This window comes from Mus caroli, chromosome 1, assembly GCF_900094665.2.
Source record: "Mus caroli chromosome 1, CAROLI_EIJ_v1.1, whole genome shotgun sequence".
Classification (NCBI taxonomy): Eukaryota; Metazoa; Chordata; class Mammalia; order Rodentia; family Muridae; genus Mus; species Mus caroli.
This window is the reverse complement of record NC_034570.1, coordinates 70,855,106-70,882,905: the sequence shown is the minus strand read 5'-3', so window position 1 is coordinate 70,882,905 and position 27,800 is coordinate 70,855,106. Positions and strand designations below refer to the sequence as shown.

General features: G+C 42.7%; 1 protein-coding gene across 2 annotated transcripts in view; it reads left to right on the top strand.

Moving 5' to 3' along the window:
- The window catches only part of Epha4 (EPH receptor A4), a 141,048-nt gene that overhangs the window by 42,793 nt on the left and 70,455 nt on the right, over positions 1-27,800 (top strand). For both annotated transcript variants that reach the window (XM_021155750.1, XM_021155831.2), the window contains exon 4: positions 26,418-26,573. In XM_021155750.1, the coding sequence (XP_021011409.1) occupies positions 26,418-26,573 (156 nt within the window). The remainder of the gene's footprint in view (positions 1-26,417; positions 26,574-27,800) is intronic.

Below are 27,800 nucleotides of genomic sequence, written 5' to 3'. Positions count from 1 at the left end.
AGCCCCCTTCTGCCCAAGGAACATCATGAAATTGAACCCCCATGAGTATTTATGGTTTATAACCCCAATGGGCTGTTTCCTTTGTGTATTTATCATTTTGAGACCCAGTTCACAGAACACTCTGCACAATTCTGCATTCTGAGTTGGAGTTTTCTTTCTTGTCATTGAGTGTAAAGTCAAGTTTTCTGGTATGAAAACGGTATCCATATTAAAATACCATCTTGATTGATCTCCAGTGTTCCGCCTTTATGTGAAGAAAAGTAGGGGAGAAGCTGGTCTGTGTCTATACGGTCCATCCACCATGAGGCACTGGGAGGCTCTGCAGCATTGGGGTTGGAGTTTGATATCCTGTGTCATGTCCTAAGGCCAGTGGGATGTTGGCAGAAAGCTGCAGCATCCACAGTTTTGTTGTTAAGTCCTGGGCTTCTCGTGTCATGGTCTCCTGTGAACTGGAGTCAGATTTGCTGCCCTACAAAATGTTGGCTTTACCAATTAGGTCTGGTGCCGTTTTGAGTTGCACCCACTTGCCCAGATCCAGCCAAGCTCTGGATTTGGCATTCTGCATGGTACCAGTCTGTCATGTTAGGTGCGGGAAGGGCAGCGGCCCCTAAATGGTGGCTGTTTTTCAACAGTCACCGTTCCTCCTCCTGCATGAGAAGCAGTCACGAACTCAGTTCCCCACCAGCATGCCCCCTCTGCAGGCCTCCCCAGGACTGGCAGGGTCAGCCCTCTCCAGAGGGGGGCTCCCCACCCCTGCTCCTTCCCCGAGGGACATGACATTTTCCAAGGGCTTTCATTGCTTAACATTTTTAAAAATCATTTTTTTCCCACTGATGTCAAACAGTGTAATATATGTTAATTATAGACATTTAGGAAGTATAGAATATTGCCTTGAAGGAAATCACATGCAATCCTGCTTTCAGAGAGAACCACTAGTATATTATTATATTATATGTATTGTTAGAGGTGATTTCTTTTTCTTTCTTTTTGAAGGGGGAAAAAGAGGTCTTGAGGCATGTGGATGGATTATTCTTTTAGGGACACATGCTCTTAATTGTTCCGAGACTCCAAATGCTAATTTGATTTTTATCTGCTTGTATCAGAAGTGCATAGCGGGTAGAGGCACAAAGCATGCCTTTATTTTCAGGAGCATTTGGAGAATATTTAAATTCTGAGATGTAGAATATTTATTTGGTGACAGAACAGAAGACCATGGGACTCAGAAGGGTGGGGAAGTCATGGTGATGTCAGGGGTGTGGAGTCCCAGAGCTGCACTGGACTAGATACTTACAGATTGCTTACCTCCTTCTGCTATTGGTAACTTTCCTGAAACTCAATTTCTCCATCTGGGAAATGGGAGAACTCCTACTCTCCTGGGGTTTTTTGATGATTCAGTTCATTAACTGAGAGCCGGTTAGGAGAATGCTTTGCAAGCAAACTATGTAGGATTAGGTAATGCTCTAATGGAAGAGGTGTTCCAACCGGGCCTGGCCTCTTCCTGGATTCAGTGGGACCCAGGATAGGTTAAGCAAGGGGTGACTGGGAGTCCTATGTGGGTGAGCAAGAGGAGGCTAGGAGTCTTCTGTGGGTGAATAGAGAAAAAGTTTCAGTGGCTGTGGAATTTTGGTTGCTGTTGTTTTTTTCTGATGGTTAATGTATCCAGCATGTAACTAGGGTTGTTTGTGCAGGAGCGTTTTCTACCAGCAAGGCAGGTATTTGTTTTGATGTGGCCGCTTTCTTTTCTGTCTGTGTATTTTGAACCTTGGAGTACATTCTTCAGTAAAGCTAATATGTTTGCTCTCTTACCTGAGAGACTCTTATCAGACCCTGGCTGTGAATTACACGTCTCTCCTATCAGGAATCTCCAGGCATTTACACAGGAGGGACCTGGACTAGCATAGTAGTGCCTTAAAGAACAGATAAGGTTCACCTGCTATAAGTGCAGGGGGCGGGGGAGGGAGCACTCTAGGGGTGGGGCCTGAGAAAGATATACAAACACCTTTAATATATGAAAGAATGTCTTTGTCTCTGCTACTGAGCTTCAGGAATTGGGGAAGTATTAAAGGGAGGGGCCTTCAGAGCATTATCAGGAAACTCACTCGGGCCAGATTGTCTCAGTATAAACTGTCTTCTTGGTTAATGAGGGTTAAGTCCCCAAATCTTTTTGCATCTCAATTTCCTCTTCAAAACTGGAAATAGCAATAATGTTTACCTCAGAGCAATGGTGAGATAAATATAGGCCACTGATAGGCTAGAGACAGATCCTTGCCAACTCTGTGTTAAGTCCTTTAAAGGATCTGAGAAGATGCCCTAAGAAGTCACAGAGATTTCACCTAAGTGTCTGCAATTCTGAATACAGGTGGATCTCCCTTGCTGGGAGCCCTCAGACCTAGGCATGAGGGATGAGCTAGGAGGGCTGAGGTATGAACTAGGAGGGATGAGGGATGAGCTAGGAGGGATGAGGGATGAGAGTTCTTAGGGATGAGCGTGAGCATCTTAGGCATCTTCTCCTGTGGGGCTAAATGATTGTCCTAAGCCAGGCAATTATGAAGTTTTGTAAGCCTTGTGAGCTATGTGCCTTTCAGCCATTCCATATTAATCCCTCCTTTTTTTTTGCCCATTGCTTCTAATGCTTTCCAGTGACAGACTGGGCAAAGAGACTTATCTACACAGATGCTAGTCAGGGGAATGGGCAGAGGGGGACATGCATGCATATAGTAAAGATACAAGTCACTCACTTTAAGGGAGGACTTGAGAGTGAAACAGAAGACGGAAGATGTGGGAGAGTTGAATTGAATTAGTTTGTACATTATGCTTTTATTCTCTCATGCCATTCTAAAGACACGGACTCTCCTTCCTGGTTGTGATTTTTAAGTGTGTGTGTGAATGTTTTTCTTGATCATAGTTAGACTCCATTATGTTCTGAGCTCATAAGAGTTGAGGTAGGCACGTACTGTGCCTGTCATTCTAGAACAATTCCAGTTCTGAGTCTGTCACTCCTTTGCCATGTATAGTCAGGCCATGGGTTAACTCTGCCTGCCTCAGTTTCCTTAGTTTAATTTAAGATGGGTATAATATTTTTTCCTTACTCATAGGGGTGTTAATAATTGTCATTGTGTATGCAAAAAGGCCAAGCCATAACCCATCTGCAAACATTAGTAATACGTATTTTTGGAATGTGTTAAACCTCAATCTGACTCTCATTGTGCCCAGTTAACTTCTTGGAATCTTTGCTGAACCTGTTTTCTTACCTAGACAATACCATGGGAAAAAGCCAAGCCTAATTCGAAATTGCAAAAGGAGACCTACCACTGTGGAGGCCCAGCCCCTCAGGGGACTCAACAGTGACTGGTATCTTTTGTGTTTACCCTTATTCTTTTTTCTTAATGGCTTTTTCTCAAGGACTCTCAGTAACTGGATGTGGAGGGCACAGGGATCATGAAGGAAGCTGGCACCCAGTACCTATTTTGAGTACATACCAAGTATGTACTTTTTGGCTGGGTTTTTTTTTTTTTTTTTTTTTTTTTTTTTTTTTTTTTTTTTTTTTTTGTCCTTCTTTCCATTATTCTTTGCATGAGTAAACCCCATTTCGCTGCTGAGGGTTACATTTCATGTCCCGATGCTCTGACATGGCAGTCCCATCCATCACTCATTTCAGGTGTGCCTGGCCACTGAACATGTCCATCTTTGCTGATGGAACACAGGACTGGTGGGGCCAGGAGCCTACCGCCGCTGGAACTAACACACACACACACACACACACACACAAATAAGGGATTTACCTCTCATCTTATCTAACTGAGAAGCAATCAGAGAGCATCGGGCAACTTGTTTTCCTCCCCATCTCTAATATTCAGATCCATAGATCATAAAATTACCCTTTAACTACACGTGTACGTTACCCATTGAGCCCAGTGCCCATGTCATTCCCCTAAATGGGCAGCTTCCTGCACACTAAAGGACGTCTGTCCTCCCTGTGCCCACATTTTGGGGGCGTTAACTTGCAGCTGCTTTGCCTTGAGGCCACTTAGTTGACAGATTGGCCTGATTTACAGCAATTCTTTTATGAAACAAATTCCTATCATGAGGTGTAATTTGAGAAGTACCAAATGAAGAGTGGCAAGCTCTTCTGAGGGCTCTAACATATTTATAAGATTTGCCTCTTTATCCTCCTCCCATCACCATCCTCAGGTAAATAAGACAATAGGAAGGGCATATGTTTGAGAATAGAGGGATTTTGAAAATAAGATCTGTTGGTATTCTGTCTGGACTCCAGAATACCAACAAGATCATTGCTTGAAGATTTTAACTTTAAATTATCTCTATTAGAAAATATACCTGATGTACATTTTCATTATTAACAGTAGATATAAAATGTGAACAAATCAAGGTTTTGGGTTTTTTTTTGGCCTAGTTGTTTAGTAACCTGGATAAATACTTGAGATATAAAGAAATTCCTTCCACAAGTTACCTTTCCAGCCTAAGCAAAGTCATTAAGGTCTCTATAAACTCTACGTAGATAGTTAAGAATTCGGAACATTCTGGTCACTGGGTACCATGTCCTCCCTCATTTTTCTAGTGTGTGTGGGTGTCCGATGGGCAAGGTAACACACACTTCTTACCATAGCTTCTGTGGTTATCATGCCAGCCAGGGCTACATAGTGAGACCGGGTGTCAAGTTTAAAAGACTTAAGGGACAAAGGACTTGTTATAAAGCTTATATTGTAAGTTCTAACAACTTAAACGTAACCCCAAGACATAATGCAGAGAAGCGTTTACCTGCATGCTTCTACTCCTTCATTTCAACTTTAAGACACTGGAGGAGTTACCAGATACAAACTGCTGGGTTTTTGCTGTTGTTGCTGCTGCGTTTTGGTTGAGACCAAGGTCTTGCTGTGTGGGCACACTTTGTACCCTTCTTCCTGAGCTTCCTTTGCATTGAAGTCTACCAACACACTGGGCTGTTGGACATTTAATTCTCCACCTGTTTTATGATCGATTGCATGCTAAGTGACGTCCCTTTCTAAAGTTTCGCTTTCGTCGGAAGCTTGGTGTGCTGTCGCGGTGTGCTTAGTCAGAATGCGATGGGCTTTGTGCCCCACTGCTTAGGGCAGTTACTGTGCTAGGACTTGCACTGGCAGGGGTGGGAGGTAGCACGTAGAAAGAACTAGAAGCCTTGGCTATCTGTATCTGAACTCTGTCCTGCCACACCATAAATAGTGCATTGCCTTCTGCAAATTTCATGCTATTTAGGTGATTTAGCTAAAATGACCTAAATTTGGAGGGGGGGGTGTCATTAATGTATTAACCCCTCAGTGTATCTCACATCACCTGGGATTTTTGTGTGTATGAGTCACTTTGTTTCCACTGGCCCCTTTCACTCTATCAATGTAACCAATGGGATTTTAATATTTGCAAATATGCTATACACATGCATATTCATCATACATACATATGCATCATATACATATTAGGAAGCAGGATAGAGGACTGAATGTAATGATGAAAGAGGAGACATGGAGAGCTCCAGGAATTGCTTACACTGTTGCTGGCATTTATGAAGCGTGGGAGGCTCACCCGCGGTGCTGAAGTTTCTGAATTCACCACAGGATCGAATTAAAAATAATTCAATTATGAGCATTGTATTTGTGTTGTCTGTTTCAATTTATGACTATCTCAAATATGATTTAACAGACCAGGACCATGATTAGATGGTAAAACTCGGGCAAACAGAGCAGAGTGAACATGGCTAGTTCTTGGACTCAGTAATTGTGATTGTGAAAGGTCCTGATCATTGACATCAGCCATCTTGAAAGTCTCTTCTAGTCTTTACCTGCCTTACTAAGGAACCCCTCTTTGAAGTGAAGCCAGCATCTCTTGGGGGCTTCCTTCATGTTCCCTGGTAGTTCTAAAGTGAATGTAGCAATGGTCTGTAGCCTTGGCTCTGAAATTCTTAGGATACTTGTCTGGAGAGCCATATGGTAGATAATGGCCATGTGAGAAAGGCTGAGGTCTAGCTGGGAAGGCCAGTGCTCTGCCAGTGCTAAGTGGGTAGATGCTTGTTCCCCCCTTACTCTGTTTCTTGTCTATCAAGGATTTTTTTTAAATCTTTTTCTTCATTTGGCTTAGAAATATGAGATTGCAAGACCCTGACTCTGAGCTATAAGCAGATGTCTGTCTGTGGATACGCTGACTTCTGATCAGATCTGTATTATCACTTGTATCTTAAACATCTTGACTTAAATATCTCAAACAAATCACACCCTTCTTTTGAAAATAGACTCTGTTTCCCCTCTCTCTGCCCAAGTTATATATATTCTTACAGTCTTGGCATTTGGAAACCCTGAGACAATTTCAAGCCTGCTTTTAAAAATAGCTTGTAACATCTAAACTGAAGAGGTGTCCATAGATCTTGGCTTTTGCTTTCTCCTTGTTCTTAACACAAAGTTTGAAGGGAAGTCACAGTGGTAGACAAGAGAGCCGGTCTGAAAAGCCCAGAATAGGGAAGGGATTCCTGTAAAATATCTCTGGGCTAAGGTTCCATACACCAAAAATTGTTGTAAAATACTTAAGAAATAATAAGTTATTTCATCACCCCTCCACCCTTTTTAAAAGTAGCTTAAAACAGTTTTAAAAGAAAAACCATCAAAGAGTGGGATATGATAAAATATGAGCCATAGGAAATTTCAAATGAATGCAGATGCCGTGAAAGTTAATAAAATGCAAATATATTTTAAAGAGGTATTAAATGTGCCATGGTATACTTCTCAAAGAATGCATACTAAAAGTAGAACTGTCAAGGGGGTTCATCAAAATGTTATCATGTCATTATAAAATATGAATTTTAAGGATGATTGATGGCTTTCTTTCATTTGTTCAGAACCATCCATCAACTTATAGGGGGAAAAAGTCAGAGATTACATGAACTTTTAGAAACAAGATTTCAGGAGCCAGATGTGAGAGCACAGCCTTATAATCCTAGGGATGCAAGGCCGAGGCAGGAGGGTCATGAGCTTAAGGATAGCTTGGGCTACACAATGAGGAGCGGTCTTGTGGGGAGGGGAGGTAAGTAGAGAAAGACTGCATTGGAGCATCTCAGAACAATTAGAGATAAGAATGTGAAGCTTTCTGTAAGAAGAGAGATGGAGGAGAGAGATCTTATTCTCCAGGCCTCTCAATTGGATGCTGAATAGGGAAGGATGCCAGTGAAGCGAGCATGTGACTGTTAAGGCAGGAAGTGGTGCATATGCAGGCATGAATTTGAATTATATAATTATAATTCAAATTGTGCAGTAATGCTTGATGGTTGAGGTCCTGCCTGCCTTTAGACTTCAGGAAGGAGTTAAGACTTTAGTCATCTGCCATTGTGAATGTGTGAAAACCAATCCAAACAAGAACAAACGGTGTGCAGGCTGCTTCTATGGAGCTTGTAGGTGGTAAGGGACAAATGGGGCTGGGTGCCAAATGGGAGTCTCTGTTTGACTCTCCTTTTTTTGAATTGTATAGCATAAGGGATGGGAGGTGGGGGAGCCTAGGGATTGTGGCATAGTCATCTATGAACATTTCATTTATTACACAAATGAACATATATAACCTTTACATTTACATAATGGCCCACAAAGAGGAAGAGGTCCTTAGGTAGACTCTAGATGATGGAAAAAGAATCAAGAGGCTGGAGCTGGGACCCTGCCGGTTGTTGATGGAAGTAGAACACCTTTTGTTTCTTTGGGTTCTGAGTCGAGTATGTAGAGCTGTATGTGAATCTTTATTTTGTTTTGTTTTGTTTGTTTGTTTTTGTTTTGATAGAATACACTATACATTGGTCTTAACTGTTCCTTTCTTCTGAACTCTAAGAGGGACTCCCTTTTCCAAGGCAGTTAATGATAGGGCTGACACCTATACCCTTGCAGGACAGGAGTCCTAAACTAAGTAGGATTTTTTTTACAGTTGGAACAGAGAGCAGAGAGAGAGAGAGAAGGAGAAGAGATATCCTAGTGGATTGACCTGAGAACAGAAGGAAGGGGCATGGGGTCCACGACTGTCACTGGTCCCCTCCTCTCCATCCCCTCCTTTCCCTCGATTCCTGTGTTGGAATAACCATCTATCTGTCTTCCACTTCAATACAAATTGAGACTCTCTGTTGTCTCTGTCACCTCTTCAGAGAGTTCAGTGGGGAACCTTAACTTCTTCTGTGGCCATGGATTTTCTCATTTAAAAAAAAATCATATTTTTTCCCCAGATCTTTTGGATAAAAATTTTAAAATGATTTAAAAGTACCTTTCTAGGCACCCTGGGTGTTTGGACTGTACTGCCTTCTGTTTGAAGCACGGGCCTGCTTTGTTAGTGAGAGTGTTTGCCAAGTGAATTGTGTGTAGGAGGGTGTGACTAACCCAGTTGGGGCCTTATCTCTCATCCTATCTGCCTGGGCTCCCAAGCTTGCCCAAGTTAGGGTTGATGTCTTTCCTCACCAACTCCACCCCTTTCAACATTTACTGCTATCGCTCTTCAGAAAATTATTCATATCTAAGTATTGTAACTCTTCAAAATGATCCCATCCTCTGCATTCATTTTGCTGCATTCGTTTCCTGGTGGACAAGCAGAGAGAGCCACAGGCTCTCTACAACCCTGAGGTAACAAGCTCTCCTAAGGAGAGGCCATAGAAAGGCCTTTTCCCCTGCCCCTCCCAGCCTGCAAGGATTATCAGCAATCCTTTCTGCCTGCCTGGGGTGGGATTGTCCCCACTTCCCTTTTGGCAACTTCCAACAGAGTCTGTACTGTTGGCAGGCCATTTGAGGGGAAATGCAAGTCACAAAGGCAATAGGAGCAAGAAGGGGAACCTAGGGAAAAAAAAAAAAAAAACTTCTCTGTGTAGCTTGTAGCAAGAGGTGGGTAGTCCAAGTGGCCTTTTGTCCAGGTGCTAGGGGCTCTCCTTGTCATGTAGATACTAAACCCAGCAGTGGCCTCAGTCATTGTACTCGGCCAGTGTGGGCACTCTCACTAGACGGGCAGCAACTCCACTTACAAGAACTGCTGGAAACACCAGAGCTCAAACAGTAAACAAGAAAAAGGCTGCTGGCTGCTGCTGAGCTTGGAGTGTGTTCTGCAGGGGAACGTGTACCGTGGATATCTAAAAGACTGTGCTTTGTGTTAGAGCTGGAAAGTTCAGACAGGAAGATCAGGAGTTCCTCACAAGCCTGGGCTACATAAATTCCGGTCTTAAAACAAAATAAAGTAAAACAAACAAAACACCAGCCCCCCAAAATCAACAAGAACCAACCCAAACAACAACAAAATGGTAAGGGAAAAGTGGTCTTTAAATAAGACTTCCTTCTGGCCCCTCCCTACTTAGCTGTAGGCATCTGGGCAAAGGGCCTCACTTCCTGTAAGCTTGACTGAAGTTCCTGAAGCAGGGGCAATCAAAAAATGAAGGTATGCGGAACGAAATCCGCAAGCAGGCAACTTTGTTTTGTAGATACCAGCTGGCTGGCTTCTTGCTATCTCAGAGCTAGGTCAGGTTACCTGTCAGAGGCGACCTTACACTAAATACTAGCACACTGCCCACACCAGTATGCTCCTTGATGCCATTCCAAAAACTGTAATAACTCTTCCTTCAGTTCTGGCAACCCTGGCAGGTTCTCACCAACTGCACTTAATTCCGGTTTGAATCATGTTCAGGAATCTGGCCACTGGTGGGATCCCTGGGAGTCATGGCCCTGTCATGAGGCTGCTATCAAGGTGTGGCCCACCTTAAGTGGTCCGGACCAGGCCTGATTCCCACCTCTGAAAGGCTACAGGACAGGGAGGCGTCTTGAGCCTAATTAGCTGTGGAAGTGATAGCCCCGCACAGGTGGCTCTAGACATGACTCACCGTGAGAGATAGAGCCAAAGGGAAATCAGAAATCACTCCTCTGTCACTTGATTGGAATCTCCGGTCTACTTAAGGAAATGTTTACTGAGAGTGAGGTGGAAGGAGGTTGGTCTCCTATGTCACTGATATGGAACTTGACTCTTAGTCCCATCTCCTCCACCCCATCCCTTGGTTACCACCTCAGGGGTGGCCCACATTCCAATAGTCAGTGGAATCTTTTCCCAGAGTACTGAAGATCAAACCCAGGGCCTTGTACATTCAAAGCAAGTACTCTACCCCCGACCTGTATCTTTAATTCATTCCTAATGGGATCTTTGGGAAATCCCATTGAGATTCTTAGGATGGCATCTGGGAGGGACTCTTAGGAGCTGTTATTTGCATCTGTCTCCCAGGTTCCTAGCTTTGGCATTCCTCTCTTAACTCCAACTAGCAAACCTAGGCTTTCTGTTCTGTCTTCCACACTTACCCCAGGGTGCAACATTCCCGGCCCTTGGCCTGCTTCCTTATATATTTTTCCTCCTTCCTGCCCCTTTCTTAGCTTGGGTTCCAGCTCAGGCTGACTGCCCAGCTCCCACCCTCTCCACCTGCTGACTTCTATGCTTGTCACAAGAATGCTTGCCCGTGAACACACAGAGCCTGTCCAGCATCCCTACCCGATGCTGAGCCCTGCACACGTGTATTTAATGACTCTGTAGCATAATGTGGAAGCTTTTCCTCCACAATCCCCACATTCAGGACACTGTGACAGGAGGATCTCTGTAACTTTGGCCAATCTGTCAGTCCATTCTATGGTTAAGAATTCTAGACCAGCCTCAGTCACAACTCGAGACCTATCTCAAAACAATGCCCCCTCCCACTCCCACAAGGTGGGGTAAGGGTGTGAATTTTTTTTTTTAAATTATAAGTTTATGAGTCTTGGGAATCTTATAAGACGGGTAAGATAAAGTTGACTTTGAAGAATGATCTTAATGGGAATAAAGTTGTGTTGTAGATGACGTCACGACTCAATTCCTCAACTACCCTAGGGATGTGGCCAAGGTCAGATCGAGGAATAAACCGCACTGGTGAGATCAGTCCTGGGAGGAAGACTAGGGTACTGAATAGCAAGCTCCTGATCCAAGCTTAAAATGCTTAAAAGGCTGCTTCAGACTCACTGGGTTTATATAAGTATATATAAAATAAGTTGGTAAATACCAAAGCTGGAATGGAAAAGTCAGCTTCTCCATTTTTGGTTCCATCTTCCATCTCTGGTGTTCACTTCTGTTTCTGACTTTTGGTTATGTGTATGACAGGACTTAGAACCCATTTTGTTTTTTCCAGACAGGGTTTCTCTGTATAGTCCTGGCTGTCCTGGAACTCACTCTGTAGACCAGGCTAGCCTTGAACTCAGAGAACCATACTAAAGGCCTGTGCAGCCACCATCCCATGAGGAATCATGAGATCATAACCTTAGAGGACAACAGCTTCGAGCTGTGCTTAGTGTGACCACCTATTTACTTTACAACATTGCTTACACACACACACACACACACACTCCAACCCCAGGAGAAGGATTTATGATGCCACTGTTACTATTTTCCCTTCAAATCTGAGCCTGATTTAGAATGATCCAGTTGTCGCTAGAGGAGAAAAAAAGTAAGAATTTCTGTTGTAATAAATAAAATGCAGGACTTATTGTTTCAGGTTTTTGAACACGCACAAAGATGGTCTACTTGCTAAGTAGTCTGGGTGATGGGGCACCTTGTAAGTTGCTCAGGGATGAATAAGCACGAACTATCAGTACTGAGCATGACAAACCAACCCCCTTTCCCCAGCTCCAGGTACACTGCATCTTGTGAATAAACCCTCACATGCTGTCTCCAGTCACTTCTGGGAGCTGGTCTAAAGATCTCTTTGGATGACTAAGTAGTTAGTAGCTCTGGGGTGATCTCTAGGCTCTGTCAATTTTGCAAAAGCTTGCTCTTCCCTGGGCATGATTTCAGTTCCTTTCTGTCTCTCTCCCCTGGCCTCTCTCTCTCTTCCTTATTGCTCCTCTTCTTCCTTATCTTTCTATTCTGCCTTGTTCCCTTCCTCCTTCCCTCCCTTCCTTTCTCCTTTAGAGGGAAAGCCCAGGTGCTCCTTATTTCTCCCTCCCCTTTCTTCTTCCCTGACCTGACTTTGTGGGAGCATTTACTTAGCACCACGCCCTGTTTATTGTTGCATTTTCATTCCAGTTGCTCTGATTTGATAAGGGGAATATTAAATGAGAATGGACAAATCTGTGACTTGCTAGTCCCTGTTTGTGACTTATTATTTACATCTGGATGTGATCTTCTGACCTGACTGATAAACCTTCCCAACAAAAGATAATCCCATTTTAAGTCATCAGCATGAGACCGAGGTACTTGAAAGGGACAAAGAATTCACCTGTAAGCACTTCTGGCATCTTGCCCTTTCCCACGAATTCAATCTGATGTCAGAGGAAGCTGGGCTGCCAGGGGTGACACTTGCTGAACCTCACAGGGTCCCGGAGGATGGGACCAGCCCCTCTTGTCACCTTGTAATGTGCATCTAGAGACCAGCTCAGCCCTTCATACCAGTGCAGCCCTTCCTGCTTTGCAAGAGGGGATCTGAATGCAGCTCCTCTGGGGATGTAGTTCAGTAGAGAGCTCACAGGTAAATGCCTGGTAGGCTGCTAAGTTAGATTTTGCAATCTTAGGACAATGACAACTCAAGCTGATGAGTTTAATGCATAAAATTCTCTGTGCATGAGCGCACACACGTCACAACACACACACACACACTCAACTTTCAGGAGTGTGACACGGAGGGTGAGATGGTAGTTTGGTACTAGTAATATCTGTGTTCTAGCAAGAGCATCAGTGCTGTCCCAGGTGTTTGGGATGCTGCTCTTTGCGTTGACCCCCCTTGTCCTGCTCTGCATCAAACTGAAAACAGACAGTGCAGCTTCTCCATAAATTTCTCTTGGTCTAGACGAGGTCTCTTCAGGGAACTCCTGGAGAGGTTTTATTTTGTTCTTCTCATCAGACATCAAGCAAGGCTGGACTAGTCCAACACATATAACATTAAATGCTGGCAGATAGTTATATAAAAATCTTTAATCCGCTAACATGTAATACCAAAACCAGATGTTTAGCATGATCGTATCTGCGTAACATAAATCACTTTTTAAGACATCATGTAGACCCAGAACTTTCAAATTCTCCTTCCAAAAAAAAAAAAAAAAAATTCACAGCACACAATTGTTTGAAGGACACAAAGGTGACAGTGATGATCTAAAACCTCTATGGAGGAAGACACTGCTAATTACCAGCATGGAGTGGGGGGATTGAGTTCTTTTAAACCACCCCACTCCCCACTCCCACTGCTGCCCCGAAATCCCCAAGCTCCATCAACATAATAACAAAAGGAAGCTCAGCCAGCAGTTATGACTCCAGTCATTTCGGAGGCATAAATCACGGCTGGTGACAACTCGGGCTATAAAGTCTTTTGGGTGACAATGACTAGCTGTGCTGCCTGAGTTAATCAAATAATTATTTAACACGTGTTTCTCTTGCTCTGGCCCCAGCTTTATAACATATTTCATCCCTATGCTGTCTCCATTGCAGCCTTTAATTTTAAATAAACAGAGGAACTAAGTAAACTGTTGGTTCTTTTGCCAGTCGCCAGCTTAGTAAAACCTTCAGTGTCCATCCTACCCTATCAGGGTTTTGACAACTACTGTTTTAGCTTATGCGGGTGGAACTGGCTTCCTGGTGAAGATTTTTTTTCTCTCCAGCTGATTGGTACTTCAGAGTCTTATGTCATATTCTTTCCCTACTATTACTTCCACTGTTTCATGCATCTGCATCACTTGGCGAGGTGAATAAAAAGAATTGCCCCCTCCGGAAAGTCTGAAGTCCCCTCTAGGAGACAATAACCCTTAAGATGTGAAAGTAAGCTGTGGTCTGCTGGTGACAACTTCATAGTCCCAGTCTTTTAGCTCTTTCTTAGAATGTGCTCAATAAAGTCGTCCTCAGGATTGCTAATGTGATCATTAGGAAAAGGTTGACCGCATGCTTGTAGAAACACACCGGTTAGCTCTATGGCCTCACCAGCATTCCTATCTCAGTGTGTGCAGATGCAGCTACAGTGATGCTAATCCACACTGGTCCAGGCTTTAAAAGAGGGTTGGTGGAGAGCATGGGTTGGTGAGGAGCAAGCAGCTGCCCTGATCAGTTGCTGGTGACTGCAGGTCTCTAATGAGCAACTAGTCTGAATGTACCCTAAATATCAAAGGAGGACAAAGACAATAGAGCCCCATGCTCTCTGAAGTGTCTTGGGAGATCAAGGTCACTGTTAATGTCATGTCCTGGCTGTGACAGATGGAAAGTTTAGCTGGTAGCTTAGTTAAGGCTTTCAAAAAAGTCTCACCAGATATTATCAGTAATTTTACATTCAAATTAAAGGTAGACATTTGTCTAACAGTGTTTACAGCCTGTACTTCATCCTAAAGTATTTGGCTTTCTTCATATTTCTTTATATTACTTACAACATTTTTGTAATAGTAAATCCAGGGTCTTGGACATGTGAGGAAGTGTCTCTGCCACTGACTATATCCCAGATCCTAATTTAAAAAAAAAAAAAAAATTTTTTTTTAAACTTTTGGAGGTTACTTATTTAATGTGAATAAACATTTTGATTACATGTATGTATGTGTACCACATACTTGCCTGGTGCCTGAAGAGGCCAGAAGATGTATCCCCTGGAACTGGGTTGGGATGGCTTGTAAGCCAGTGTGGGCCTGGGACTTGAACCCAGGTTTCCTGGCAAGAGCTGCAAATACTCTGCTTTTCTGCCCCAGCCTTGGGTTTCTTTTTTTCTTTTTCTTTACAATGTAGCTTTTAAAAACTTCAGCCTTTGAGTAACACACACTTCAGTATACTAAGCAAAGGGATGCTTCCATCTTTTTCTTGACCTTGAACTTTTTATAGAGTCATTCACTCAAGTTCTGTTCATTTATGAAATCAGTTGAGGAAAATCAAGTTATTTTCTTAATCTCAGAGTTTACCACAGAAAGCTATAGGGTTCTCATGTAAAATTTAGAAGGAACACCATCATAAAAGGGGAGAAATACATAAAATTTGAAGAGCTTGTACACTTTATGGTACTAGCCTGATAGTTTTTTTGGAGTGGTATTCAAATATGTGATTTGCTTTTTTTTTTATATAGCAAAATTTCAATTTCCTAATTGGGAAAATGAGGATAAGGTTAGAGTAGGAGTGAGAGATCTTTATTTAGCAAAATATGTTGTTTCAAAATAACAAAGGAAAAAAACCAAACCTTCACTGTGCTTAAGGGTTGCTGTTTTCTGCTTCTGTTTTAAAATTGGTACCACGTTGTCAAGTTGAAATAATTATCCATTTGTTTCTACTCCCACCCCAAATGTGCATGGAAGATGGCTCAGTTGTTGCCCCTAAAATATGAGGGTTTGATTCCCAACATCCAGGCAAAAGCCAGGCATGGACCCCTAATCTCAGATACGGTAGAGACAGGTAGATCCCTGCCATGAGAAAGGGTTTCTTTCTATCAAAGATAGCTAGGCTGGCCAAGATTCCCTTTTCACCATAGAGCCAGTCCCATAGGTTGTGAGTTGAGCTTCCCCACCAAGGAGGCATAAAAGACAAGAGAGTGTTAGCCTCAGTGCTCCATAGTCTGGTTTGGGTTTGGATGCATCCTTTTTGCAAAGATGAATTTCTTGCCCAGCTTCTTTGTGTAACACCAAAATTCTCACTATGTTTGTGACAAGAAGCCTTACAGGCCGGCTTGTCCCGATGTAAGAGCTTCAGGTACTAGTGTGAGAGAGACCTACTGAAAAAAACAAGGTTTGGTAGATCTCTCCCAGGGAACCTATACGCTTGCTTGGCCTCTGAGCTCCTTGAATGTAATTTTGGGTTTTGTTACAGACACAGGATAGCTGCTTCTTCAGAGTAAATGGAACGGCCGTACAAAATACTTCAGGAACCTTTAAAAAACCTGGCCATCAAGACAACAAGCATTAACTCTTTGCTACAGAAGAATTCTTCCTTGTAGTCCTCATTCAGTAACTTTCATGGAGTTAATTTAAAATGAGCAAGCTCTGTTTGAATTTTGCTCCTTGAGGATTTACTGCACCTTGCCTGAGAACCATCCACAGCTGACATTTTGGAATTACCCACCTCTTTATGGGATTATTTATCCTGCCTTCTGTTCATGAAAGAGCAAGGCAATTTTCAGCATACTTTCTGTCATTTCCTCCTCTTGTCTGTTTTTTTTTGGAAAGCCAGCTCTAAAGAGAGAATGTAAGGACATGGGCTTGTGGGAAGAGAGGGAGCTCAATATTGCTGGAAAGAAGGAACCCACAAGAACCCCCACCCAGTCACTTATCCAATTAAAGCTTTTGTTAAATAGAAATTACCTGTTCAAGCCGGGCGTGGTGGCACACGCCTTTAATCCCAGCACCCGGAGGCAGAGGCAGGCGGATTTCTGAGTTCGAGGCCAGCCTGGTCTACAAAGTGAGTTCTAGGACAACTAGGACTATACAGAGAAACCCTGTCTCGAAAAACCAAAAAAAAAAAGAAATTACCTGTTTATTTTGCAGTTAAATAAGTTGTACTTACTGTATGAACTTAATTCAATTATTGTTGTAATCTCAGTTTTTAAAAAAAAATAAGGATAGACTAAAATCACAATGGATAAAAATCATATTCAGTGTTATTTAATAAAAGCTAATATTGAGGGAAATTTTTCAGTATGGCTTATCCCTATTTTTGTCTCATTCAGGAGACAACAAGTAACTGAGTGAGCTGCTTAGCCATACCCCACACTACTTCATTTCTTTGGGGTTTGTTTTACGCAGTCTCTATCTATCACTTCTGCAGATGGGAATCAGAATGTGGACATGTCACATCGTTTGTACAAGCTCACATATCCAATATGGTGCATTGACTTAGCTTGGACCCACAAAGGACAAGAAAGCAGGGTGGAGGCCTTCATCTTACTTCCTTCTGTCTGCCTCCATACTTTGCCACTGAGATAAGTCCTTGTTTTTTAACCTGTCCTCCTGAGTCACCTTGGATTCCAGGAATCCAGAGTTTTCGATTGTAGGCAGTTATCTGTGAGGGTGGGCCCCACCCAAAATGCAGAACTACCTACTGAGACTCACCTTGTTATTGTAAAACAGCAAAGACTTCTTTGGTCCATTTACTTATCTATCCATTATTGAGGAAATGATCAACCAGAGGATACCCAGGGCAGGACTTGTTTCTGCCTACTCTGGCCTCACCTCCCTATTCTTCCTCTCAAAGTTCTTGTCAATATCTGCAAAATGGACTTGGGAGGAGTGTCTCTGGGTCATCCCCTTTTCTCTTCCCCTTTCTTTAAGGTCACATTGATTATGACTCCCTCTGCTTTTTACCATCCCACCTCTTCACCTGATATTGAGGCCTGGTAGTCAAACTTGTCAGGTAGGCCACAGCCTGGGCTTTTGTTCTCCAAGTTCAATAGACTAAGAACCAAATCTAGAACCTATGGGTTCTTTTGTATGAATCGAATTATTGCAGTTTTAAAGGAAGGCGAAGGAGATAGAATCTCTTATAAGAGATCATTTCTTTTGTCCATGGCATCCTTTATATTACTTTATATTGCTGTTGTTGATTATAAAACATCTCTGTCCCAAATATCCTCAACTTTTTAAAGAAGGGAGGGCAAGGATTTGTTAGCAAACTTGCTTAAAGTCTGGAACCTAGTGTCTCTACCACCTTCTGACAGCCTTTGAAAACAGTGTCCTGAGGATCCTATACCAAGCTAGGGCTTTCAAAACGACACAATGTATCTCTTATAGATTGCCCAAATATTGTTATAGGAAGAATATTTTCTATGAGTAGTATAAACTTTCTGTATTCCCCAGAGTGCACTAGATAACCCCCAAACTATTAATGTATTTAGCGACCTTTAAAAACTATTTGGTTTTACCTTCTTGAACTTATTATCAAAGAGCCAGAAATATGTAGAAGGAAAGAAGGGTTAGGTGTCCAGGAACATAGTGTTAAAAGGCAACAGTGATATCCACAGGGTTGATATCACAGGGTGCTGATTTGATACAGCACTAGTTTGTTGGTAAGGTTGCTTAAATTTGGGTTTTGAGATGAGGTCTCATTTTTCAGCTTGGTGTTCAACTTCAGGGCCCAGATGGTCCTTGAAACTCTGCTCTCAAGTTCTAGGACTGAAGACATTCACCTGGTACCTCGTATTCTTTGAGCGTGACCTTCAGCAGGTTCAGTCTTCTAAGTACTAAGGGCCTGTTATTTATGTGCAGAATAATGTGATCATTGTCATGCTTCATTTGTTCATGCATTACAAAAATGTCTGACACGCCCCTTTCCAAACTACAAAGCCTATTACTTGTCCTCTAGGTTAAAAACAAAAGAAGTGTTTTTGAACTTATTTGCTATGAACTATGTATTGACTTTTTCATTCAGAGATGGGTCTGGAGCTGAAGTGAATGGTCAATTCATTTGCTATACTGGCATGAGGATCTAGTTCAAGTTTCAGCATCCATGTAAAAGCCGAATGTGTCTGTCCACTCCAGTACTATGGAGACCAGGGGTGACAGGGTTTGCTGTCTGACAGTTTAGCCTCTAGTTCAGTGAGAGACCCTGTCTCAAAAGAATAATGCAGAAATTGATAGAGCAGGGCACGTGAAGTCCGCCCCCTGTCACACAGACACAAGAACACACATAAAAATCACACTGTCACACTCAGTCACTCACTCACTCATACATTAGGAGATGGACCTGGTTATAATTGAGCAGTTCTCAGAATGGGGTACCTGCTGTAGCAGGGTTTTTATTTCCCTCAGAATTCAAAAGAAATTAACATTCTTGGGTCCCACCAGACTATAGTAAGTGTGGAACCTGGGGTTTGACTTAATCGTCAGTTGCCCATGTCATTTGGGGAAGGCCGATTAGAAAACTCTAAACTAAAGTTGGAGCTTACCGAGCTTTAGCATCCTACGAACTTAGCCTTGCTTGTCTTCAGTTTCAGCTCTTCATTGGTCCGCTAATGTCTCAAAGTTTAGGAATCCCAGCATTAATCCAAGAATATAACTTGTTATATCTTACCAAGCTCTTAGGTCCTTCTCTGCCCGTCTGATTTGGGGTTGGAATGAGCCTGTCTCCACAGACACAAGGCAGAGAAAACATTTGTCCCTGGAAGTCACTAATTGTAGATACAGGAAATCAACCAGGTCCTCTCCACTCCCACCATTATTGCTTTAAAGATTGAGTTTGTTTTTAATTATGTGTGTGTTTCTGTGTGACCTTCAAGTCTGGTGCCTACCTGAGCCAGAGACCTCAGTCCCCTGGAGATAGAGTTACCGACAGGAGCTCCCCGACTTGGGTGATGGGACTTGAATTCAGGTCCTATGAAAGAACGATATGCATTCTTCTCTTAACAGCTGAGCTAACTTGCCTACTCCTGAATCTCATTACCATCCTTTTCTTGTCTAGCCCAGTCTACCAGTAATTCACTACTACTGAAGCTTGACCTTGAACTTGTGTTTGGAGAATTTAAAGTTGCCTTTAGAGATCTAAGGTGTGTACCTCCACACCTGGAGCCTAATCTTTTATGATGTAGACGAACCATTCCTACCATTCTGGGTAGTCAAGAAAAGATGTGAATTTCAAAGTAATCCCCGCAGGATTTTGAAAGAGCTTAAAAGAAACTGATCAGAAAATAGAGTAGCAACACCCCTCTCTACACCTCCCTCCCCCAACCTGGTCTGGCTACATCATTTAATCAAAGAAAGAAAAATCAATTGAAAGGTGGTGTATAACAGTAATCAGTGTTTCCAATAAGATAAGCTGATAGGAAGTTTTCTATTTTGCAGTGACTGTTAGAGTGCTCTTCAGTCAGACAAAGAGAGCAGGGGCTGTAGATTCCCATCCTTTCTAACATGCTCCAAAAAGGAACCTGGGGCGGGCAAGGCGTTCATTTTAGACCAGCTCAATCATTGGCTGACGGTGTAGAGCCCCCTGAGCCCAATGCAGCCTGCTACCAGTTTTTATATGACCTGAAAGCTAGTAATGTTTTTATGGATGGCATTTGCAATTGATTTGGTAATAGAAAATGCTTTCCTTGAAGACCAATTAAGAGAAATGTTATATCTCCAATAAAGAATTCTGTTCTCCTCATTAGTAAATATCTAATACAAAAAAGGTAATTAACCATTCCAATTAGTTCAAATCGTACCACTAACAATTTGTTTTCTATTTTGTTACATAGTATCTTTTAGAGCTTGCCTGGAAAGCCTAAGTTACTTACTATTTGGCTCTATAGAAGGGTTTGCTGACTTCAGTGAGAGCTAATCTTTAAGGTCTTCTTAGTGGTCCACTTTCGTTTATTAATATGGCAATGTGATTTGAATACTATGTGTCTAGCAGCATTTGACCATATTTACTGGAGCAGTGTCTGGGTGTCCTGAAAGAGCCTCTTTCCTGTAACAGCTGTCAGTCATCATCGCCACAGGGCTTCAAGAGAATGGAGTAGCAGAAGATGGTAGCAACATTAGATCACATTGCTTAGAAAAGGCCAACCTTATTTGTAGTTATTATTATTATTATTATTATTGCCTCAGTTTCACAATCTGTGCTGGGAGGAGGGTTATTGCCTAACACTTCCAGCTTTTCCAAATGTAACTGGGGCTTGCACATTTTGACAAAATCTTGAATGCAGCAATCCTTTATCATACAGATTATTTTACACATCATTTATTCTTATGTTATAAATAGAAGCAAACAGTTAATTAGAGAAGTGATTTATTGGAATGGTCAGTAAGTGGCTTTGATGTTGATACTCCAAAATAAAACCTTGCGTCTGGTACACAGAATGCAGGAAGTGTGCACCTCGGTCACGTCCAGAGAAAAGGGAGAGGCCTTTGGGCCAAGAGCCAAGTACTCCTTAGGGACCAGTTTGCATAAATGGCTCAAATTCTCCTCAGAGGATTCCTATTGGAATTTCTGTTCTACCTTCTGGAGGCTCTATTTGAAATAACTGGTTTATTACCTGGGAAGGTAACCTTTAACTGCTCCCCATCCAAACACCCACATCACTACTAATTTGGACTGTAATTCAAATTAGGTTTTACTTCAAGATTAGCTACCTGAAACTGCAGTTTAAGGGAATTGATCAGGTTCCTTGAGGTAGGGTCTGGGAGTCTTGACAAAGGTTCCAGGGTGCTGCTGGTATAGCTCCGTATCTTATAGTACCCACTTCTGCAAGGGTGGGTACACACACACACACACATTCCAGGGTCAATACTACTGTTTGCAGAGCAATGTTATATAAGAGAAATAAAATGGAAGATTGTAGAATAAGCTTATGGTTTTTACTGGTCACACTGAAAAAAAATTGCATGTACATGTATGTCCTTTGTATCTTTACATGATGCCAATATGTATGTATGTTTATGTGTTTGCACAAGCGTGCATGGAAACCAGAGGTCTACACTGAGTGTCCACATTAGTTTTTGAGACATGTCTCTTTGAGTCTGGAGCTTTCTGATTTGGCTCCCTTGGCTGGTGCTGAAGCTCCAGCGTAGCCTGTCTCCCCAGGGCTGGCATTAAAGTCACATGGTACACCTGCTATTTTTGTTTGGGTGTTGGGGAAGCCCAATTCAGGCCCTCTTGCTTCTTCAATCACTGAGGGATCTCCCCAAGCCCTGAGAAATATTGTAAAAGATGAAATGCAAGGTAATGGCATTTTATCTGTGATTGCAATAGATAATAATTATAAAAGTAAGCAGGTTTGTGTGTGTAGGGTCGTGGGGTTCCAGATACTTGTGGTCCTATAGCTGGTCTGGTAGACCAGCTTCACCAGTTCTCAGTAGGAAACTGACAGCCCTAGAGGATCTCAAACCAGGCAGTGGATCACAGATGACAACCATGGCTGGGGAAGGCAGCAGTGAGAATCTGGATGAGATCTGTGGGACATCTTTGTACTTCCCCACCCTCTTAGCTATCTAAATCAGAATTTTGCTGAAAGGTCCATCCTCAGCTCACTGTGGTGCATACAAACCTTGAGTGGGGCATAAGCTCTGGAGTTAGATGCTTGTCTGACTTGGAAGTTTCCTTTTACAACCTTGGGTTCTTGCATATCCGCAAGAGAGCATCAGTACTTCAAACACTTGAATCATTATGGCAACTAATTAAATAATTTGTTTGACATCTGCCACCAAAATAGCTGTTACTAGTTACTTTACAAATTAACTTATAATGAACGATGAAGACAACTAGGTGCTGTGAATCTTTTTGTAATTCTCAAAAGTGGCCATAATTATCCATACCAGAGAGGGCTCTGTGTGTGTGTGTGTGTGTGTGTGTGTGTGTGTGTGTATAATTTGAACTCTGGCTTGGAACTCAAGATCCCCTAGCCTTCAGCCTCCTGTGTGCTCTTTACAGGATATTTTTTAAAGAGTAGGCACAGCCAGCTCATTGGTATCTATAATCAAAACAGAATAAAAATCTAGAAGTTAAAAATTCAGACTTTACATTAGCTTTTGTTTGGTTTGAGACATGGTCTCAGTTGCGGCCAAGCTGCTAGAATTTATGGCTCTCTTCTTGCCTTGTATTCCTGTGTCCTATGATTTCAAAGTGTAGACCCCTAAAAGCTCTATATTTATTCTGCTACCTTTGGTGAAGACTCTTAAGTTATGCTTGCAGGTAAACTAAGGAAACAAATGTCTCCTTTTGCTCCTCTGTATTTTCCCTTTTCCTTTTTCTTCTTATTGTTCTCCATTTTCCTTTATTTCATGTTAGCATAAAGAAGTGATGAAGGTGAAGCTAAAGGGGTTGGATGGAAGTTTGCTGTACTGAGTTGATCTTTCCATGAGAGACAGGAGTAGATCATCCATCCTGACCATCTTTACTGGGACATACAGGAGAAAGACGTTTCTTGAGAAAACATGTTGGATTTGCATTTGCTTTCAAAAGTACAGAGCAGCAGTTCTCAATCAACTCAGGGGAAAAAAAAGGATGAGAAATAAGTATTTGTCACTGTGTATTGTGCCAAGTGCATCTTCCACAGGAATTATGTTTCGAATAAAAAGGATGGTGAGCATCTCAAGATGCTTAAGTAGAGTGGCGAATAGATAGATGCAGGATGCACTTACGCATCTATGGGCTAAATTCTGAAAGGCTGAACCACACAGAGCAAAGAAATATACCAAACCATCAATTTAGCAGGTCATTTTGAATGTAGGCAGCAAAATGGCTGTGTGTGTGAAAAGCCACTACTATATTTTGAAAGAGCCTTTCTAAGAATCCTGAAATATTAATAACATGGTCTTAATGTAGTTAAGGGTGGCAGGGGCTGCCGAGAACAGCACAATGACAATTTTTTTTTTTTTTTGGCTTGTGCTTGTAAAAGCAAGAAGTTAAGAGATGAAAATAGTCAATGTGTTGAAAGAACAGCGGCTTTCAATTTTCTAAATTGGTATAGGACTCTGTATTTCCCCGAATAAACTCATTTATCCTTGGGAACATATTGATATGAACATTGAGGAAGAAACTATATAAACTCAAAACACATTTTCTCTCCCCTTTAAATTCACTGAAGAAGTACATAGTAAGTTTTGAGCTCTTAACAAATTAGAAGAAACCATCTTCCAGTAGAATCCAGTGTTTTCATTATCATAGTGATCCAGCCACTGACTAATTTCTATCAAATTATCACCTACTCTCATCTTGCAACATTAAATGTTGATGTTTGATAAAAATGAAAGTGTGCTTGAATTAGCCAGTGGTCTGGTCCCCTAAGAAAAAGTCCTTCTCCCCAGGCATTTTCACAAAAGCCCCCATTGCCTCACGGGGCTTAAAGAAAGTTGCTGCTTGCTAAAATGAAGTCATTCTCCTTTTCTCTGGTTAGAGGAACTCAGTGGCTCATCATTAACATGACTGGGTGCCTATTAACTTGTCAAGGTCAAAGGTAGCCTCTAGGCTCCCTCAATCTCTGCACACCAGCCCCACCTCCACTCACAAGACATTAAAATCAGATGTGTCAGGGCTGGCGAGATGGCTCAGCCGCTAAGAGCACTGACTGCTCTTCCTGAGTTCAAATCCCAGCAACCACATGGTGGCTCACATCCGTACTCTTCAGAGTCAGCTACAGTGTACTTATGTATAATGATAAATAAATCTTTGGTTTTTCGAGACAGGGTTTCTCTGTGTAGCCCTGGCTGTCCTGGCACTCACTTTGTAGACCAGGCTGGCCTCGAACTCAGAAANCCGCCTGCCTCTGCCTCCCGAGTGCTGGGATTAAAGGCGTGCGCCACCACGCCCGGCTTAAATAAATCTTTTAAAAAAAAAAAAAAAATCAGATGTGTCTTGTTGGTACTCCTAACCTGAGTTTCTAGTTGTTTTTGTCTTATGTAACTCTCTGAGTAGCAGGTGAGACCCAGAGAGTTTGTGCATTTGTTTAGGGCTCTTGCTGTGTGATTTGGGACTCCAAGACCTGGCAGGCTTCTTCCCACCTATGTCCGGGTTGCAGATTTTTCATGAACACCCTAGGGCCGTCTTAAATGCGACCCAAAGCACCTTGCAAGCTGAACCATATCTAATTGTGGCATGCATATGAACTTGGGAGACACATAAGTCACAGCTACCAAAGCAATTTGTTTTTCTAAAGATGCTTCGGTCCAGTGAAAGACAGAAGGGCAAACAAGGGAGAGATTGATCTAGGAGCACATTTATTGTTGGTGCTCCACACGCCATAAAGTTTTGGCTCGTTAAGGGAATTCCATAAACAACTTTAGTTAATAAGAGTGAAGTAACTGCGCCTTTCGGAGCGCCTGCTAAAGTCCTTTTTCCCGCTTGTCTTTATGGGAGACGAAGAGGAGGCAAATTCATGCAGACCAGGCCATAGGGTGAGGAGGTGGGCTTCACTGGACGGTGTGTGGGGGGGGTGCTTTTGGACCGATGTGGCAGCTCTCTGTGGCTGTCCTATCTCCACAGCGCATTCAGCATGTGTGGATCACTACATCTATTCCTTTTGGAGAAGTCCCTGGATGGCTACTGTGGGTGCTCTTCTTGTATGTCCAGCTAGTGGACGGATCTGTCCTCCACACAGATTTTGGTAGTATCGACACATTCTCAGACCATGATAAATGAAGCTAGTGTAGAGAAAAATCGCACCGAGGAAATTGTGGGTAACTCATTTTCTTTCCCAACCTCCGATGCTATGGAACCACTTAATTATCCACGTCCTTATCTGTGACCTTAATACTTGATGGGGCCAGTACAGTTTTTATTTTAGGTTAAGATAGGTTTAGAGAATAATCATAAAAGGTATGGGAGGAAAAAGAGGGGGAGGTTGCAAAGCCCTATTAATTAATTTTTATGACGAGGTTTCACAGCAGCATTGAGTTTTTCCACATTAGTGAAAGTAGTCCTCAGTATCTGTGTGATGTTTATAAAGCTGAGATCATGGAAAGCCATCGCAGGTGCTTAAAAACCTGCATTCTCTGAGAATTCACCTCTGCAGGGTGCTCCTTGCAGGGGGCAGAGGGTGTGTGCTGAAAATGAATGAAGGTAGGGGAATCCACACCGCACTTGTGAATAAATAACATGTTATTAGCTGGTTTTTATTCCAGACTCTTATCTTTAAGTAGCCTTCATTGTACTGTCCGGAAAGGAAGTGGCTCGTGCAGTACCCGGTCCTGCCTTCTAGAAATGTTTTTGTTGTGTTTTCTATTTGAGTCTTTTTGTAACCAATTTTGTGTTAGCGTCTGGACACATTTTCATTCAGTTGATTAAATCAGAGATCAACCCTGCCCCCCCCCCCACACACATATGTACACCCTCAGATTCAAAAGTAAGTGGTTGTATGTCCAAGTTATGGGGGACAGAAGACTTGAGGTCAAAGCTGACATGTAACAAGTTGCAATTATCTGCTGGAAGCTGGGATTCTTCCTTTTAAAGACATTGATGATAGCAGTGTTTTGGAAAGGGGGTGCAGTAAGGTGGATCAAGATAGTGCCTCTTACCCTGAGATATTCCAGTAAACTTTGATTGCGCTCTACTTGATCATAGGAGTTTTAAGGCAGTGTCCTTTGGACACATAATCAGATTTACCTGTGAGCCTTGAAGAGAAGCTATGATGCTGGGTCTGTGGCTGAGTTGGCAGAATGCTCACCTAGCAAGCAGAAGGCTCTGGGTTTGATTGATCACCATCCCTCCATAAACCAGGCATGGTGGCACATGCTCGCAATCCCAGCATTGAAGGAGATAGAGGCAGGAGGGAGAAGTATGAGAAATTAAGACCACCCTCATCTACATAGCGAGTTTGCCTGGGTTACATTAAGACCTATCAGTCCATGTCTTGGGTTGACTTAACCTGCATTTCAAGCCAGGTGATCTCCGCTACCTCCTTCCTGCCACCCCACCCCGACTTCTGCCATCAAGGAAATGCCTTCACATTTTGCTCTATTGTTCCTGCAGTGATTCATGTTTGCTTTTCTTGTTCTCCTTCCCTGTAGCTTGCAAAATTGGATATTACAAAGCTCTTTCCACGGACGCCTCCTGTGCCAAGTGTCCACCGCACAGCTACTCTGTCTGGGAAGGAGCCACGTCCTGCACCTGTGACCGAGGCTTTTTCAGAGCTGACAACGATGCGGCCTCCATGCCCTGCACCCGTAAGTGGTTTGCTTGTCTCCTGTCTCCTGTGATGCCAGCAGCTCTCATTACCACCTAGCAGGGTGCTGCCAGGAGTTCTCCCAGGATAACCTTGCAGGGGGCAAATTAGATATCAAGCACGCATCCCCTTCTATCATAGCAGGCGAAATGCTTATGAAGAGAAAGGCTCTTTCCACTGTTTCTGGTTGCCTTCAAAATGCACAGCTGCCAACTGACTACTTTGTGGTGCAGAAATTGAGTGTGCAGGTTGTTTGACAGTGTAATTACAGCTGAGAATGGAATTTATAAATGGCTTTACCATTGCATCAAGGGCTGGGGGCAATTTGACAGGCACAGGAGAACTAGGTAGAGAGGGCAGGGTTTGAGAATGTTTTGGTCCCAGAAGAAACGGCTTAGAGTACTCAGGTCATTGCTTTGGTTTTCATTATACCTCTTCTTTCTTCTCTCAGAGTTTGGTGTCGGGACCCTAATAAATGCCTAATTCAGATTAGGCACTTAATAAATGCCTAATTCAGATTAGGCACTTAATAAATGCTGGATGGATGAATAGATGGGGTTGGCAAGCCTGGCGTGACTCCGGATAGGAAAGTCTCACACTTTCTTTGGACAATGTTCCCAAGGTATTGGCATAGATCCCACAGTGTCTGTGACCTTGACAAAGGCAGGAATGATGGGCCCTGTGCATTTCTCTCCTTTTGCACAGTTGAAGACTGCCTTTTAGGGCATAGCCTGGTAATGTGGCTTACAGAACTTCAAGTTACAGGGCTTGTTTCTCAGTCCATGGTTTGCTAGCAAAGTGACTCCTTAGTCCGTGAAGTCATAATTTTTCCATCTGTTGAAGAGAACTAATAATAACATTTGCTATATGTCTTTGTTCTGGAAAGCATTGCATTTTGAGATTTAGGGGATTTTTGCAATATCTGCGCACACACAAATATTTGACATGAGACCCAGCCATAAACCTGAATCTCATTTATGTTTCATAGCTTGATGGCAAGTTCACACAGTACTTACAGTGTGCCTCTATTTTGATTGCAGCCATTCACATGACATCAAGTATCCCCTTACTACATCACTCCTGCATACACAACATCACGTTCAAGCCGGGCGTGGTGGTGCACGCCTTTAATCCCAGCAGAGGCAGAGGCAGGTGGATTTCTGAGTTCGAGGCCAGCCTGGTCTACAAAGTGAGTTCCAGAACAGCCAGGGCTACACAGAGAAACCCT